This window comes from Dama dama, chromosome 13 (genome assembly GCF_033118175.1).
Source record: "Dama dama isolate Ldn47 chromosome 13, ASM3311817v1, whole genome shotgun sequence".
NCBI lineage: Eukaryota > Metazoa > Chordata > Mammalia > Artiodactyla > Cervidae > Dama > Dama dama.
Genome location: NC_083693.1, coordinates 35,406,443 through 35,424,561, shown reverse-complemented (window position 1 = coordinate 35,424,561; position 18,119 = coordinate 35,406,443). Strand labels below are relative to the sequence as shown.

The following is an 18,119-nucleotide window of genomic DNA, read 5'->3' as shown; positions in this document are numbered from 1 at the left end:
CAACTAAGCCCAAGTGCCCCAACTACTGAAGCCAGAGTGCCCTAGAGCCCATGCTCTGCAACAAGAGAAGCCACTGCAATGAGAAGCCCACTCGCTGCACCTAGGTAGACCCAACACAGCCACAAAATAAAATAAATAAATAATTTAAAGAAAGATGCTGCTAACATTTTTCTGCAGGGGAAATACTCTGCCACACTGCAGTTCATGGTATCTCTTTTCTGCTCTTTCCAGGGTCAGGTGGAATGATGGGTTGGCTATTAGACAAGGCTGTGAGCTCCCTTCCAAAAGGAAGGAAAGAAGGAGGAACAAATGCACCATGTGGGACTAAAAGAGAAACTGAAGACATTTGTGGCCTGAGATTTATATCTACTTTGTCAATAAACATTCTTTAGGAAGGATAAGTCTATACAGGTTAGAAATGTGTTCACCAAGCATTGTCCCAGCCCAGGGTTCCCCATTAGGAACTGAGTCCTTCGGTAGCACTTTGGAAACACCGAGAGACCAACCAACCCAAAGGAATCACTGTGTCTCTTGAACTAGTCCTTCATAAAAGCAAGGCTTGGCTATGACATTAGAAGCTTAAAATATCAGACTGATGCCACTCATCAGCAGGAAAAAAAAAAAAAATGACATGCGTCTGAAACTTAACTGCACCCAGGGAACTCAGCACCCAGTCTATATCCGTGAATGGTTGACACTTTCATAGGCTGATGCTCTGGGTACCAACCACAGTGGTGAAAGCAACTTTACATGTTGGAACAGACTCGGATGTGTTTTGTCTTTTCATCAACACACCTGATACTGCACCCTCTTCATGGGAGGTTTTTTTTTTAATTAGCTCCTGAAGTAAGATTGATTTCACTTGAATTTTGCTGTAAATAATTTTTCCTGGTACAGGGCTTGGTAGTGAATGATGGAGAGAGATGGGAAAGAAGACAGAGGAGATGACTTAGGGGAAAAAGTGATTTTTAACCAAAAGTGATCATTGAAGCTGATTTTCTAGAAGGGAGAGAACTGGGCCTCTGTTGAAAGAAATATCCTGAAGGTCATTTTGGTTGTGGAAGTCCCATTGAGTTACAGTAGGTGAAAAAGACTTTGGGGTTGTCATAAAAGCTTGAGAAAGGTCATGGGACCCTGGAGAGGAAAGACTGGAGGAGGTGGAGGGTAGAGGACAGAGAGAGAAAAAGGAGAAGGAGGAGGAGCTGGAGGGAGGAAGGGAGGAAAGAATGGAGAGAGATTACACACTGGGGCCAAAGAGAAAAACACCCAGTGAGAAATCCCCAGACATGGTGGAGGATATTTTAATAAGGATGACATGCAGCAAACAGCCCCTGTTTTTATGGTGCTGTCGTCCCTTCTCTGCACCCCCAACACCCAGGAAAATAATATGGTGCTGGCTGTGCCTTTGTAAAAGGCTGTGGAAGGGTCTGTGGGCCACGTGGGACAAAGCAGGAGGACAGAGAACTGCAGCTGCGGAAGTGGGAAGGGTGCAGGCAGGATGCCGACGGATGCCGAAGAGGCAGCCAGGGCGGCAAAGATGGGGGACTTCTACCTGCAGCAGAGTCCCTGTCTGCCTTCTTCTTCCCCAGCAGCCTTGCTTGGGGAGATTCCCTCCCTATATCTGGTCCAACCCGGCCAGAGGGCACAAGGGCATCACCAGGGCAGCCTCTGTGACTTCCACAGACCCTCTCTGGGTCTCTAGGAACAAAGTAGATAGCCTGGTTTCCCAGCTTCTCTGTTCCTAATTTGCCCTCTGGGACTCACAGGTCTTAGGCTCAAAGGAAAATGAAATGTTTGCTTAAAATGGGGGCGCACAAGGTGAGGGTGTCTGTTCTGAAACCTTAACTGGACAGAGACTAGGTATCTTCAAGATTCATAAGCTGTCTGGCTGTAAGTTCATTTCAGTAGCAGACCTCACAAGTATCTGAGGTCAAAACCCGACCATGTGTTTAAAACAATTTTTTTATACCATGTTAATAAAATATTCATTTGCTTGGAAAGAATTTTTTTAAAAAAGGAGCAGCGGAACAGAGCCTCCTGGGCAACTCCACCACGAATTGCTAACGAGCCCACATCCTGCCAGCTCTCTGCAAGATGGTACTTCCTCTTCAGTAACCTGGCTTCCTCTCCCTCCTCTGCTCTCTCACTCCTCCTCCTCAACACCTTCCTCTCTGGGGTTTCTTGCTCCTCCTGAAGCTTCCCAACCCTCATCGCAGACTGTTCGAGGGGATTACCAGAGGCCCCAGTTCTACCTACGCTGTGAACTCTGCCAAAGAAGAAGTGAAAGATAGCAAAGCCTAAATAAAGTGATAAAGAAGGCAGTGATAAAGTGACCCACAGGCGATGTGAACTTGAGCAAGTCTCTCACCTTTCTCTTTGCATGAAAGGAACTCTTATCCCCAGATGGTTGTCAGGCTTAACTGAGACAGAGCACAGAATCTGGTTCTAAAAACGGCTCAAAAAAAAAAATAAAAATAAAAAAAATAAAAACGGCTCAAGATACAGCAACTGCCTGGCCATGAGCCTGCCCTCCTGTGAGGGAGGGGGATGGGGCTGCAGAGAAAGGAAACGGAGGTCTGCAGGGGTGTGAGGCACGCACTGTCACAGCAATGAATACTGATATGCCTGAGAGCCTGTAAGGCATCCGCTGGGTTGGTTCCATTGAATCCTCACCTTAGCCCATGGAGGGAGCTCTAGATTCAGCCGCAGGGACTTCCCTGGCAGTGCGATGGTTAGGACTTTGCCTTCCAATTCAGGGGGTATGGGTTCGCTTCCTGCTCAGGGGGCTAAGATCCCAAAGGCCTTATGACCAAAAACACAATATTGTAACAAATTCAGTAAAGACTTTTTAAATGGTCCACATAAAAAAAAGAAATCCTGTGGTTTCCCTGGTGGCTCAGTGGTAAAGAATCCGCCTGCCAATGCAGGAGATTTGGGTTCGATCCTCAATCCGGGAAGATTCCACATGCTGCAGAACAACTAAGCCCATGCACCACAACTCCTGACCCTGTGCTCTAGAGCCCAGGAGGCTCAACTACTGAGCCCACATGCCCTAGAGCCCATGCTGCTACTGCAATGAGAAGCTCACGCACCACAACTAGAGAGTAGACCCCGCTCACTCACAACTAGAAAAAAGCCTGTGCAGCAATGAAGACCGACTGCTACCAAAAATAAATAAATAAATAACTTTTAAAAACCCCAATGCTTGTAAAAATGAAATAAAACTTAAAATAAATTTTAAAAACTTCGACCCAATTAATAGATGAGGAAACTGAGGCTTAGAGACCTGTGAGAGCAGCCTTGCATTCCAGTGTGTCGTGGATGGCAACGCAGAAGTCATTCAGCAAGACGGGCTTCAGCTGAGGTCTGCCAAGCTGCAAAGCTCTCTCTCTGAAGTCAGCCTTAAGCTTGAGGCCAGCCCCTTCTCTCTGATGGAGGAGAAACCCCTTCCTTGCCCTCAGCTAACACTCTACTAACGCCCCAGTCAACCCTGCTTGGCTCAAGAGAATGCTCAACCCTCTCTTACCTGGCCACAGGTGGGCAAGGTGTGTCCAGAAGGGCACACGGAGTCCTTTCTCTCTTCCAGACTCTTCTGAGGGTCACTGTAACTTTTAAAGTATTTTCTGGGTGGAGGCTTGGGCTTGGAGGATGTAGGCTTTCTCACCAAAATCTCAAAGGATTTCTTGAGTCTCAGGGGCGGGTGGCTGCCCTGGCTTGCAGGGAGGGGCAGGTTCTCCTGGGGGTGCCTGGCTGAGGCCCCAGGAGGCACCCCTGGTTCCCGCCCCAGGGGCAGGCTGGGGCTGTGTGCACTGACTTCCAGGTCGGAGGGTGGCTGCTCCCCGCTGCTGCTGGGACTGCCCCCGGGGGATCCTGACATGTAGCTGCTGTCACTGCTGGAACGGATCATGACCTTCTGCGCCCGGCGATGTGGGGGTGCAGAGTTCTTGTCCCGCTCCTTCTCCAAGGTGGGCCGCCCGTGCCAGCTGCTCTCCAGCCTTTTGACACCTGCATTGGAAGCACAAATAAACTCCATTTCTGGTCTGGCTCAGGACTGCTGCCAGGGGTATGCTGCTTACCCAGGCTGTCTGCTTCTCCCCAGAGGTCACTTTGGAGTGAAGCTCAGAAGTCTCGGGTCTGGTGTCCAGCACCAGTGACATCAGGCTGGGAAAATCATTCAAACTTTCTGAGTCTCCAGGTATAGAGACGGAGATGCATCCCCAAGGTTGCCCTTCAAGGAAGGGCTTGATGTCCTGGCTGTCAGCCCCTTCAGGGACCACCTCACCCAAGAGGCAGCCTACCTCCAATGCCTGATGGAGATCGGGCTAGAAAGACCCAGCCAATTCTGCACACAGGACACCTCCAATGGGCCATGTGAGCTCCATGGCTTGGCAGAAGTGGTCTGATAGGGGCAGTCTGGTATCATCTCTGCTTAACTGGCCTCTCTGCTCAGCCCTGCGACCCCCCTTGGTGTGGAGCCTCCAGATGCTTCTGAATCAACATTCTGACCATGCCCCATTTCAAAGCCTGCTGGCCTTTGGGGGAACCCAAACTTCCACCCTCCGTTTCCTATCTATAAAATGGAGATCCTCATTTCAGGGTCACTGGACATTTTGAGGTTCAAAATCAAAGAGAGAAAATGTCTGTGAAGGTGCTTTGAGCTTTGTCCAAGAGGTCAGGGCTTTCATGGTGGCTCAGTGGTAAAAAAAAAAAAAAAAAACCCACCTGCCAGTGCAGGAGACTCAGGTTCAACCCTGGGTTGGGAAGATTCCCCTGGAGGAGGAAATGGCAATTCACTCCACTATTCCTGCCTGGGAAATCCCATGGGCAGAGGAGATTTGTGGGCTGTAGTCCTTGGAGTCGCAGAGAGTTAGACATGACTTAGTGACTGAACAACAATAATCAAGAGGCTACCTTTCTTTCCAAAAATGAGGATGAAGCAAGGCCAGAAAACCACTGTGCCTTAGGCAGACTCTCCTCTTCCTTTTCTTCCTATGCAGCCCTTCCTCCTGGTTCTGAGCCCCGCTCTGAAACTTCCTCATATTCTGAGCACTAGGGCCAACCACACACCCTCCACTGACCCTTCTTTGTCTCTAGTAGTAGAAGATGCCCCTTGCCTAGCATCACAGATCAGAGGAGCGGGAGCAGATGGAGGCCCAGGCTCTCGCTCAAATATCAGCACATTCTGCAAGTCCAGGAGCAACAGGGGAGCCCCAGAGGCGAGCATCTCAGACCTCAGTACAGAACCACGGCCGACCAAGCTCATAATTCAAATTGTCTTTAGAGAAAAAGCTTCTCTTTTGCTTTTTCCTGATCATAAAATAAAAATGCATCTTTGTTTAAAGTCAGCTGCAAAAAGGAAGAAATGAAAGCAAAAATTCACCCTCAGCCTATCAGAGGTAACTGCTGTCAAACTTTTTTTCCTCTGTCCTCCTCCCTTGAGCATAGAAGCATGTTGACTGGTTGGAAATGGGAGAACACCACTGAAATAAAATTCTGGGTCCTGTCCTTTTGTCCGGATACTTTCCAGACTGTGCAACATCCTTGTGAATATCAGTGCTAAAGTCTGCACATTATTCTATGATATGGACATTCCACAAAGACCTGGCCAATGCCCACCAGCTATACATTGGAGTTGGCCAGCCTGGTGCCCACCCCAGATCATCTGTGTACTCTGTGGCTGATCTGGGGTAAGGGAGCCTCTCAGGGCCCCACATTTTTCTAAAAATATGCATGAAAGTCATATGGGAAGATTCAGGGAAATAGTGTATTAAATAGCATGCCTAACATGATTAGAACTCAATACATGTCAGAAACTCTATTAATAGATATTACTCTTTCTAAGGAACCTATTATCATGGGCTAGTGGTTGAAATCTCAAATGCCTATAGGGACAGAGGTGAGACAGGCAACCTGGTAAAATAAGATAACAGGGAATGGTGAGGACTGTAAAGAACTAGAGAAAGTTTGTGGATTTAAAACAATTCAAATTCAGACAATTTTAAACTCTTGTGCCTCCAAAACAAAGTAAAATGGGACCCCAATTTAGCTGGTGGACTGCTAGTTTTCAATCCTTGTCTATGAACCAAGCTCATCTGTGATGACTACTACGTGTTCCTGGGGTAGAGAGTAAGTTAGTGGCTAGACTCAAAGCTTTCTAAGAAGACAAAGATGCTGCAAATGCAAGTTCACTGTCTCCTTACCTTCTAGACTCCACTGGTGCCGCTCCTTTCCAAACTTGACATTCTCCACAGCCTGGGCCACAGCTTCTTTGAGCTGCAGTTCAGAGACCTGGAAAATATACATCACCTCCTCAAGCAAATAGTGGGAACTTCTGCATCAGGTTCTGAGTCCTGTACCAGTTCCCTAGCCGGGCCCCTGGATTTTGCTGTCTTTTATTCACACCCACTCCACAAAGAGTTGACACTCCCAGAAACACCCTGGGCATCAGTGGTTCCCTAATTTGGACAAAGTCCAAACTCTGTCAATAAAGGGATTCTCAAGGTGGCCCCTCTGAACTCCCCAACCTTCTTTCCACTACTTGGTGCCAAACTGGGCAGAGTGACCATTTGAGAGTTTACCTCTGGGGAGTTCTTCCACACTTAACGCTGCCATGACAGCATCATTGCCTTCATTACCAACAACAAGAACATCATAACTGTAACCATAGCCATCTTATTGTCACAAGTAATTAATCACCTTCTCGTAACAGTTAAAAGTATGAGTTCTGGAGCAAACAGACTCATGTGCAAGTCCCAGTCCCCTCATTTTGTAACCATACACTGACACAAGGAACTTAAGCTTCTAACCCTCAATATTTCCCCTGCAAAACAGTGACAATAATAGAACCTACTTCACAGTAAAATCAGAGGGTTTTAAAAAAGAACTTTTTGGACACGAAAAGCACAAGAAACAAAAGAAAAAAAAAAACAGATAAATTGGACAATCTCAATATGAAAATATTATGCATATCAAAGAACTATGATATAAATTGGACAGAAAATATAGATACAATTTGATGACAAAAAAGAAAAAGATAGATAAAAAGAAAGAAAAAGAGACAAATCAGATAACATCAAAATGAAAATGTTCCATGTATCAATCAACAAAGGGCAAAATCAGCAGAGTGAAATGGGACTCACAGAATGGGAGAAGGCTTAGGCAAATCAGATTCCTACAACTCAACAGCAAGAACAATCAAACCATCCAAGTAAAAATGGGCAAAGGATTTGAATAGATATTTTCCAAAGACAGACAAATGGCCAATAAGCATGTGGAAAGATGTTCAACATCAGTAATCATTAAGGAAATGCAGATCAAAACCAAGAGAGAACTTCCCTAGTGGTCCAGTGGTTAGGACTTCCCCTTCCAAAGCAGGGGGTAGAGGTGCTAAGATCCCACATGTTTCAAGGCCAAAAACCAAAACAAAAAACAGTATTGTAACAATAGGAAGCAGTATTGTAACAAATTCAGTAAAGATTTTAAAAATGGTCCATATAAAAAAAAATCTTAAAAAAAACTCAAAAACACAACAAGATATCACTTCACACCCATGAGGATGGCTAGGTGGTCCAGTGGTTAGGAATCAGCCTGCCAATTCAGGGAACACAGGTTCAACCCCTGGTCTAGGATGGTCCCAATTGCCTCAGGGCAAATAAGCCCATGGGCCACAACTGCTGAAGCCCGCATAACTTAGAGCCCATCCTCTGCAATAAGAGAACCCTGTGCACTACAACTAGAGAGTAGCCCTTGAACAGCAACAAAGACCCAGTGCAGCCAAAACTAAAAATCAAGTCATTAAAATAAATAAATAAACAAAAAGTGACAAGTGTTGATAAGGATATGGAGAAATTGAAACACTTGTGCGTTGCTGGTGTGAATGTAAAATGAGACAGCCAAAATGGAAAACAGATGGCAGTTTCTCAAAAAATTAAAAATAGAATTACCATATGATCCAGCAATTCTACTTCTGTATATTACCCACATAGAATGGAAAGCAGGGACTCGAATAGGTATTTGCACACCCAGGTTCATAGCAACAGGATTCACAATAGCCAAAAGGTGGGAGCCACCCAAGTGTCCATCAACAAATGAAGGGATGTGCAAAATATGGCCTCTATATACAATGGAATCTTATTCAGCCTTAAAAAGAAAGGAAACGCTGACACAGTCCATAGCACAGGTGAGCCTAATGGACACCATGCTAAGTGAAAGAGCCCAGTCACCTATGACACCACTTAGTTGATGTATGCAGAGTTGTCAAAATCAGAGTTGTCAAAAACAGTGGGAGCTCTGGGACACGGTGGGAGACAGAAAGTAAGTAGAAGAATCATCTCCAGAGCGGGGTATGAGGGCTGTTTAAGGGGTAGAGAGTGTCACTTTGGCAAAATGAAGAGTCCTGGGAATGGCTGATGGTTATGGCTGCAAAACAAATGTGAATGTCCATCACACCACTGGACTCCATGCTTCAAAATGGCTAAGATTGGGCACTTCCCTGGTGGTCCAGTGGCTAAGACTCTGTGTTCCCACTGCAGGGTTCCATCCCTCATCAGGGAACTAGATTCCACCCACAACTAAGAGTCTGCATGCTGAAACAAAGATAGAAGATGCCACATGTTGCAATTAAGACCCAGTGCAGCCAAATAATACATAAATATTTCCTCCAGCGTGCTTACTGTCAGCGCTCACTAAAGAGCAGGGCTGCATTTGAAGCCTGCCACACAGGCCTGTGTGGATCTTACCCACCATCCCCTTCTCTGTCCTACTTCTGCTGGAAGTTCAGAAATCCACTAATTAATAACATAGGCTATCATGGGGTTAAATCCTAGCCTCTCCACTTCGTAGCTCCACCATTGGGCAAGTGCCTTTTCCCTTCTAAGCCTCAGTTTTCTCATCTGTGAGATGGAGGGGAAAATCATACCAGCTTCAGAGTTGGACAACAACTAAATGCCATTGTGTATATCAGGTCTTTGGCAAACCCACCTGGAACACATTGAGTGAAGTAAAGACTGATGGTGATTATCACCAGGGTCCCCAAAGTCATCACACCCATGCCCATGGCTGCACTTCCCAAGTTGTGCTCCCACCTGCATCTCACTTGCCAGCCACTCAGTTCAGTTCAGTTCAGATCAGTCGCTCAGTCATGTCTGACTCTGTGACCCCATGGACTGCAGCACACCAGTCTTCTATATTTATCACCAACTCTCGGAGCCTGCTCAAACTCATGTCCATTGAGTTGGTCATGCCATCCAACTATCTCATCCTCTGTCATCCCCTTCTCCTCCTGCCTTCAATCATTCCCAGTACCAGGATCTTTTCCAATGAGTCAGTTCTTCTCATCAGATGGCCAAAGTATTGGAGCTTCAGCTTCAACATCAGTCCTTCTAATGAATATTCAGGACTGATTTCCTTTAGGATTGACTGATTTTATCTCCTTGCAGTCCAAGGGACTCTCAAGAGTCTTCTCCAGCACCACAGTTCAAAAGCATCAATTCTTCAGCACTCAGCTTTCTTTATAGTCCAACTCACACATCCATACATGACTGCTGGAAAAACCATAGCTTTGACTAGATGGACCTTTGTCAGCAAAGTAATGTCTCTGCTTTTTAACATGCTCTCTAGGTTGGTCATAGCTTTTCTTCCAAGGAGCAAGCATCTTTTAATTTCATGGCTACAGTCACCATCTGCAATGATTTTTGAGCCCAAGAAAATAAAGTCTCTCACTGTTTTCATTGTTTCCCCATCTATGTGCCATGAAGAGATGAGAACGGATGCCATGATCTTCATTTTTTGAATGCTGAGTTTTAAGCCAACTTTTTCACTCTCTCCTTTCACTTTTATCAAGAGGCTCTTTAGTTCTTCTTCTCTTTCTGCCATAAGGGTGGTGTCATCTGCATATCTAAGGTTATTGATATTTCTCCCAGCAATACTGATTACAGCTTGTGCTTCATCAAACCTGGCATTTCTCATTATGTACTCTGCATAGAAGTTAAGTAAGCAGGGTGACAATATACGGCCTTGACGTACTCCTTTCCCAATTTGGAACCAGTCTGGTGTTCCAAATCTGGTTCTAACTGTTTCTTCTTGACCTGAATACAGATTTCTCAGGAGGCAGGTAAGGTGGTCTGTAAGGTAAGGTGGCAGGTAAGGTGTATTCCCAACTCTTTAAGAATTTTCCACAGTGTGTTGTTATCCACACAGTTAAAGACTTTGTCGTAGTCAATAAAGCAGAAGTAGATGTTTTTCTGGAATTCTCTTGCTTTTTCGGTGATCCAATGGATGTTGGCAATTTGATCTCTGGTTCCTCTACCTTTTCTAAAGCCAACCATTATCAGTCCTAAAGCTAACTGCCTGCTAGCCTGTCTAACTAAACACCCTACAGTGCCTCCATCTTACTGGTCCCCAATTGAGATCATTCTTGTTGAGTTCTGCCCCAAGGTCACAGGTGTTAGGCCTCCTCAGAAGTGGAGCCCAGAATCAAGGTCACCTCTGAAGCTGACTGAGCCCCTTTGGCTTTGCCAAAAGCCTCCTGATCATCACTAACAAGCTTCCTGACTCCCAATTAGGCAAAGATGCCCACTCCAGTAAACAACCTATGGCGCCCCAACCAATCACCTAACACCAACCGTCCAGCAGGAATTTTCTTTGTCTTGAGGCTATAAAAATTGACTATTAACCCACAGAAATTGTAGGCTCCTCCTGGTCTGCCAGGTCTGCCTGGAGGTTGGCCTGCTGTGCTCCCATTGCCCACATTATCTCTGCTCTTTGTTCTTAAAACACTCATTCCCCTCTGAACTGCTCTGTGTCTGGAAATTCTTTTCCAACTCGAGCTTGGAATGCCTCCACAATTCTCTTTCCTCCCAAGTACACTCCCTTCTCCAGTTCTCTGTTCTGGCTGTGGTGTTGCCATCGCTCCATCTTCCAATCTAAAAACACTCCAGTCCTCCTAGGCTCCTCTCTCTCTTATCCCAAACCTAATCAGCCAATAGATCTCTTTTTTTCCCCCAACATCTGGGAATTGAAGATGGTTTTTAAAATCCTTGTTGCTGGTCTATTTAATTTATTTATTTGTTTATTTTTTGGCCATGCCACAAGGCATGTGGGATCTTAGTTCCCCGATCAGGGATCAAAACTGTAGCCCCTGCATTGAAAGTGCAGAGCCTTAACCACTGGACTGCCAGGGAAGTCCCCAACCAGCAGATTTTGTTGATTCTTCCCATGTTGCCTCCTGCTGCCCCTTCTGCTCTATTCTCCTCCCACATCTGCTGTTTAATTCAGGCCCCATCATCTGTTTCCTTCCTCTGAAAAACTCCAACTCCACCTACTCCATCCTGTCCTCTGCAGAGCAATCAAAGGGTAAGAAGAAAAATCTGAACATGAGCTTCAGACTCCCCTAGCTCATCACCACCCACAGAATGCAAACACCTTAGCATGCTGTGGAAAGCCCTTGGCATGTGACCCCAATGCCTCACCAAACTTTCTCAACCCTCTGCTCTGGTCTCTGCACCTCAGTCCAGAGAACCTACCCCTCCCTCCTTCCATGGCAGGTGACTTCACAACTCTGCAACTTAACTCTGTGTCCCTGCTGCCTGGAATGACCTTTCACAAAGTCTTTGCCTGGAGAAAATTAACTTCTGTACATCTTGCTTTTATCTAGCCTTCCCTTCCCTATCCCTGCGTTCTTATAGTACTGACCACGCAATTTTGCAATATTGCAATCATTGCAATATTGCAATGATTTCTCTGCCAGTCTCGTGGGAATGTAAGGATCTGGAGGGCAGGACTGTGTGCTAAGAGCTCACTCACTCTTCCTGTGTGCCCAGCACCCAGCTCCAGAGAGTCACATAGTGGGGACCTGCTGGATGCATGGATGAGTGAGTCTCTTCTACCCGTTAACAGAAACTCTGGGTCTATGTTTTCCAGCCCTCAGGCCTGTAAATCAGCTACAAGAACCTCCCTGAGCTAATGCCAAGTGCCTCGGTGTCTAGGAGCTTGCATAGGACTTCTGCTGCAGAAACTTGTTAGTACAGATGTTTGGTTCAAACTCATTTAACAATGTCTGCATGTTCATCCACTTCTTGTTCCCATGGGAGTCCTGCAAGAGTGGGCCTGGGAGGAAAAGGATGCTCAGGGGGAGTCACCTGTGGGTCCGGATGGCGGCTAACCATGATGGGGATGGGACCCGGGTTACAGTGACTCAGGATGGCATAGACTTCGTTGAGTGTCATGCAGTGAACGGGGGAGTCGTTGATCTCCACCAGCTCATCGCCGCATCTGCAAAAGGCAGCAACAGGGAGCCGTCAGGCAGCTCATTCACAGGGCATGTGCACGGCTGAGTCCCCAAGGTCCCACTCCTTCCTAGGCTACGTGATGAGACCCCAAATTCACCGCACTGACCAAAGCAGCTCATCACACACCCACTTCATGCATGACCACAAAGTGGGAGATGGTGCATCCCAGAGTGGGGCAACATTCACCACAGTTTGTAACTTTTTTCTGCCCTTGTCCATATAACTTAAAACTCAAATGAGATGAAGGGTGTAGTTTAACCAGTGTAATAGATTAACCAATTAACCACAGGTGAACTGATCACGTCCTCTCTTGGGCCTTCTGTGTTCCCATACGTAGAATGTGTAAGGAAATGAACGAATGGGATGTGCTAAAAGGTAGAGAAGAAATCACTGGTTGAGGTTCTTATAAAAAGAAATAAATTGGGAAGGCAATGGAGTTCATTCTTATAAGGCAGGAAATGGGGGGGAGATGAGGTAGAAAAAAATAAGGCTGCTTTGATAAACAGGGAATTTATACAAACCAATTCCCTTGCTTCACACATGGGGAAAATGAGGCAGAGGTGAAATTACCTCCTCAATAAGACCTCACTTAAGGACTAAAAACTTTTTCTGTTAAGTGCCACATAGCAAATATTTTAGGCTTTGCAGACCATACCATCTTTATCGCAGCTCTGCAACTCTGATATCATAGCATAAAAACAACAGCCTTAGAGAATATGTAAATGAATGAGTACAGCTTTGTTCCAATAAAACTTTATTAAAAAAAAAAACAGATGGTGGGCCCTCATTTGCCATCCTCTGCCCTAGCTGGTTATCAGCAGAGTTGGGACTGAAATTTAGGTCTCCTGACACTGATTTCATGGTTCCTGCTGCTGTGATCGGCTGCTTCTTTCTTCTACATTGCTAATGCAGAGTTGGTCCCCCTTTCCCGTTCTTGCTAAGAAAGCACACATTTTCATTGCTGTAAAAGACCATCGCCAGATAGCACCTGATGGCAAGGAAAGTGAAAGTTTCCAAAACAATCCCTACTCAGCTCAAGTCTAAGAAGGAAGACTGTCTCAAGAGATTTGGACTAAAACCATCACTCTGACTTAGCCACGCTGTCCCAGATGACAGCACAGCAGCTCAGCCAATCAGCCATCACCCTCCTGCCTAGGATAGCAGCAAACCCATCATTAATTCAAGCCTGTACATACTATAGTGATAGGAAGACCTTTAAAATATGGCCAAACCCTGCTGATTTAGCAAAACCCAAACTCAGTAGAGAAGGTATACATGAAGATACATTATCTGGAATACATACAAATATATAGCATATATTGCTGTTGTTTAGTAGCTAAGTCATGTCCGACTCTTTGGGACCCCATGGACTGTAGCCCACCAGGTTCCTCTGTCCATGAGATTTCCCAGGCAAGAAAACTGGAGTGGGTTGCCATTTCCTTCCCCAGAGGATCTTCCTGACCCAGGAACTGAACTTGACCCAGGAATTTCCTGCGTGGCAGGCAGATTCTTTACTACTGAGCTACCAGCATATATCATATGCTCGATGAGAGAAGATAAACCATATATGAATGTGGAACTGAGTATTCTAACAAGTTAAACTGGAATAAAATGTTATTACTAGACTCAGATAACTTGTTGAAAATAAAATTTAGATTTTTACTTCTCTTAGAAGTTATTTGTAAAAAGACATACATGAAATGCCGAAAAATCTTTTGTTTGTGCTACCAAGAAATGGAGTTAATACTACTGATTTACTCAGTAAGCTTTTTTTTCCACATAGACTACACAGGCAAACCTCCTTGAACCTCCTGTTTATGTCACTATACAATCAACATCAGTTATATCTGAATTAAAGTGAGTTCACTTCATGTTTTCTGTTTCTGGCCATTATTCTCTGAAACAATATTTCTTACATGATGATGTGTGTACAAATTCCCCAGGATCGCCTAAAAATGCTGGTTTCAATTCAGTGAGTCAGGGAGGGCCCTGGAATTCTGCATGTCCAAGGGATTCCCAAGGGATGTCAATGCCCCTGGTCCAGGAACCACACTTTGAGGATCAAGGCTCTGAGCTATCACTGGACAATTTTAAAGATCTCATCTTCCGAGCAATCTCCTGACACACTAAGGAATTCCTTCCCTAAGATCTTTTCCAAAACATAATCGGGACATACCGCAGTCGACCATCCAGGTGTGCCACGGATCCTGGAGACAGTGTGTGAACGAAGATGCCGGAAATGCACTGGAAATAGGGGATGCTGCACAGTCCGATGCCCAGCCCGACACCAGCCTCTGGAAGGCAGAACAGGGTGGAGGCTGGGGCTTGTGACTGCACTAGACCAGGTGTGTGCTGGTGTGTCAGGGGCCCAAACTTGTTCTGGGTTAGCTGGTGTCTCCTATTGATCAATGCATTCACTACATGCATAGTCACAGAGCATCACTGTGAACAGGCACTGCTCAGGGGTCAGAAACTAGTGACCAAGGCAGATGAGGATGCTGAGATCAAATAGGGAAAGAGAAGGAAGGAAGACATGGAGAGAGAAGGAAAAATGGGAAAAGGAAAGGAGGAAGGGACAGACGGAGGGAGGGAAGGAAGGAGGAAAGAGGGAAGATGGGAGGCAGGGAAGAAGGAAGGAGAGCAGGCCAGGTTGCAGAACCAACAAGGAGGCCAGCCAGTATGGCTGGAACATGGCTCATCATGGAGAAAGTGCTCAGAAGTCCCTCAAGGATTTCCAATTGCAATTAGCAGAGAATCAATCAAGGAGATCAAACTAGTCAATTCTAAAGGAAATCAATCCTGAATATTCACTGAAGGACTGATGCTGAAGCTGAAGCTTCAAATACTTTGGCCACCTGATGCAAAGAGCCAACTCACTGGAAAAGACCCTGATGCTGGGAAACATTGAGGGCAGGAGGAGAAGACAGTGACAAGAGGATGAGATGGTTGGATGCCATCACCAACTCAATGGACATGAATTTGAACAAACCCTGGGAGATAGTGAAGGACAGGAAAACCTGGTGTGCTGCAGTCCATGGTGTCACAAAGAGTCAAACACAACTGAGCAACTGAACAACAACAACAAAACTACAAAGGCCTGCAGGTTCTTTCTCTCTGTCCCCACCAAGGGCTCCAAAACCACTTCTCACCCTGCCCACCTTGCTGCAGCCACACTGGCCTTCCCTCTCTCCCAACAATCTGGGCCGGCCACCTCCTCTTCACCCTCCAGGTCTCAGCCTGGCTGCACTCTGGCCGGGAGGGGCTGCTGAGCCTGTCGCTGTCAGCATCCACCCCGAGTGGTGAAGGGACTCTATGTTGATCTTCAAATGTCTGAGTGTGAGAGCATCTCAATTCTCTGTTGCAAGTAAGAAAAAGATCCCAGAGAGGGCAAGTGACCTATCCAAGGTCCCAGCAGATTAGCCATAGAGCTGTAACTCCTGGTCGTGTATGTGTGTATGCATGAGAGAGAGCCCTGTGTTTGCTTCATTCTGTTTTATTTTAACCACTGCACCAGAACACACTGACTGAATTAACTGAATTTGGATGCCATGTCCTGGGTTTCTGTTAACAAACAGAGCCCTAGACCCTGGGGCTAAACAATAATCATAAAATATTGGAAAATCATAAACAGAGACACAGACATCAAGGACAATCGTATGGGTACCAAGGGGGAAAGGGAGGTGGGATGAACTGGGAGACTGGGATTGACATATATATATTACTATGTATAAAATAGCTAACTAATGAGAACCTATTGTAGAGCACAGAAACTCTACTCATTGCTCTCTGGTGATTTAAGTGGGAAGGAAATCCAAAAAAGAGGGATATATGTATATGCACAGCTGATTCACTTTCCTGTACAGCAGAAACTAACACGATATTGTAAATCAACCATGTGTGTGCTCGGTCGCTTGGCTGTGTCCAACCCTTGCAACCCCATGGACTGTAGATGGGATTTCCCAGGCAAGAATACTGAAGTGGGTTGATATTGCCTTCTCCAGGGGATCTTCCTGGCCCAGGGACCAAACCCACGTCTACTGCATTGGCAGGTGGATTCTTCACCATCTGAGCCACCTGGGAAGCCATAAGGCAACTATACGCCAACAACAAAAATCTGTTTAAGGACAACAGCCCGGCCTGATTCCCCCTAGGAGAGTCTGGGAGACAGCTCAGAAGTGGGGGGTCCAGTCAGAGGGTGGAGGAGGACAGTGAGGCCCCAGGAGGCAGTGCCTGCCTACCTTTCTTCAGCGACACCTCCACCAGGATCCTGTCGTTGGGCTTGGTGCTGCTGGCGGGCGCCCCGGGGCTCTCCAGGACGAAGGGGCCGCAGTCCTTGGTGATGCAGGTGCTGGAGCTCAGGGAGCGGCACAGTGGGGGCGACAGGTGGCTGCCCAGGGAGTGGGGGGCCGTCAGGCGGGTCCTGACCGTGAGGGTGAGCAGCCCCTTTTTGGCTTGCTGAAATAGAGAGGGTCACAGCTTCCAGCAGCAGCTCGGGGCAAGGCCGACATTTTATTTATTACTATTTTTTTGTAAATAACAATAGCGGAAGAACATGTTTTTGAAGAACATGTAGCAGTGTGTGTGTGTGTGTGTGTGTGATATGGAAACCTGTATATACATATGCAGTTGTTTAGTTGTTCAGTCACGTCTGATTCCTGTTTAGTTGTTCAGTCACGTCTGACTCTTTGGGACCCCACAGACTGTAGCCTGTCAGGCTCCTCTATTCATGGGATTCTCCAGGCAAGAATACTGGAGTGGGTTGCCATTCCCTTCTCTAGGGGGTCTTCCTGACTCAGGGATCAAACCTGTTTCTCCTACATTGACAGGGGGATTTTTTTTTTTACACCATTGAACCACCAGGGAAGCCCAAGTATACATATACATGATATATATTTGTATGTCTGAATATGGATATGACATCTTATATACCACATATATTCCCAGGTGAAAGTGAAAGTTGCTCAGTTGTGTCTCTTTGTGATCCCATAGACTATACAGTCCATGGAATTCTTCAGGCCAGAATACTGGAGTGGGTAGCCGTTCCCTTCTCCAGTGGATCTTCCTGACCCAGGAATCAAACTGGGGTCTCCTGCATTGCAGGTGGATTCTTTACCAGATGAACTATACGGAAGCCCATTCCCAGGTGGCTCAGTAGTGAAGAATCCTCCTACCAATGCAGAAGATGCAAGAGACACGGGTTCAATCCCTGGGTCTGGACAATCCCCTGGAGAAGGAATTGGCAACCTACTCCGATATTCTTGCCTGGGAAATGCCATGGACAGAGGAGCCTGGCAGGCTGCAGTCCATGGGGTCACAAAGAACTGGACACAACTGAACACGTATGTGCAAATACCACATATATACATATATATGCCAAAAAGATAGTCTTGAACTAACCAGTCAGAGACTCAGAAAATACCTTTCAGTGACTGTCTTCAAAACTTAAAGCAGATTGTAACAGAAATACACAGAACGTTTTGCTGCTGCTGCTAAGTCACTTCAGTCGTGTCCGACTCTGTGTGACCCCATCCCTGGGACTCTCCAGGCAAGAACACTGGAGTAGCTTGCCATTTCCTTCTCCAATGCATAAAAGTGAAAAGTGAAAGTGAAGTCGCTCAGTCATGTCTGATTCTTCGTGACCCCATGGACTGCAGCCTACCAGGCTCCTCCATCCATGGGATTTTCCAGGCAAGAGTACTGGAGTGGGGTGCCATTGCCTTCTCCGCAGAACGTTCTGAAACAGTGTTATAAACCTTAGATAGTTGATGTGGCCTCTGACAACAGTCCTGACCACACTGTGATTTCCTGAGTGAGGCCTCTTTTGGGCACTGT

At 46.2% G+C, this 18,119-nt stretch overlaps 1 protein-coding gene across 2 annotated transcripts in view; it reads right to left on the bottom strand.

Annotated features, from left to right (window-relative positions):
- Positions 1 to 18,119, bottom strand: part of IL16 (interleukin 16) — a 122,947-nt gene that overhangs the window by 19,454 nt on the left and 85,374 nt on the right. For both annotated transcript variants that reach the window (XM_061158856.1, XM_061158855.1), the window contains 5 exons: positions 16,526 to 16,742; positions 14,464 to 14,581; positions 12,138 to 12,270; positions 6,201 to 6,288; positions 3,527 to 4,005 (listed from right to left, as the gene is read on the bottom strand). In XM_061158856.1, the coding sequence (XP_061014839.1) occupies positions 3,527 to 4,005; positions 6,201 to 6,288; positions 12,138 to 12,270; positions 14,464 to 14,581; positions 16,526 to 16,742 (1,035 nt within the window). The remainder of the gene's footprint in view (positions 1 to 3,526; positions 4,006 to 6,200; positions 6,289 to 12,137; positions 12,271 to 14,463; positions 14,582 to 16,525; positions 16,743 to 18,119) is intronic.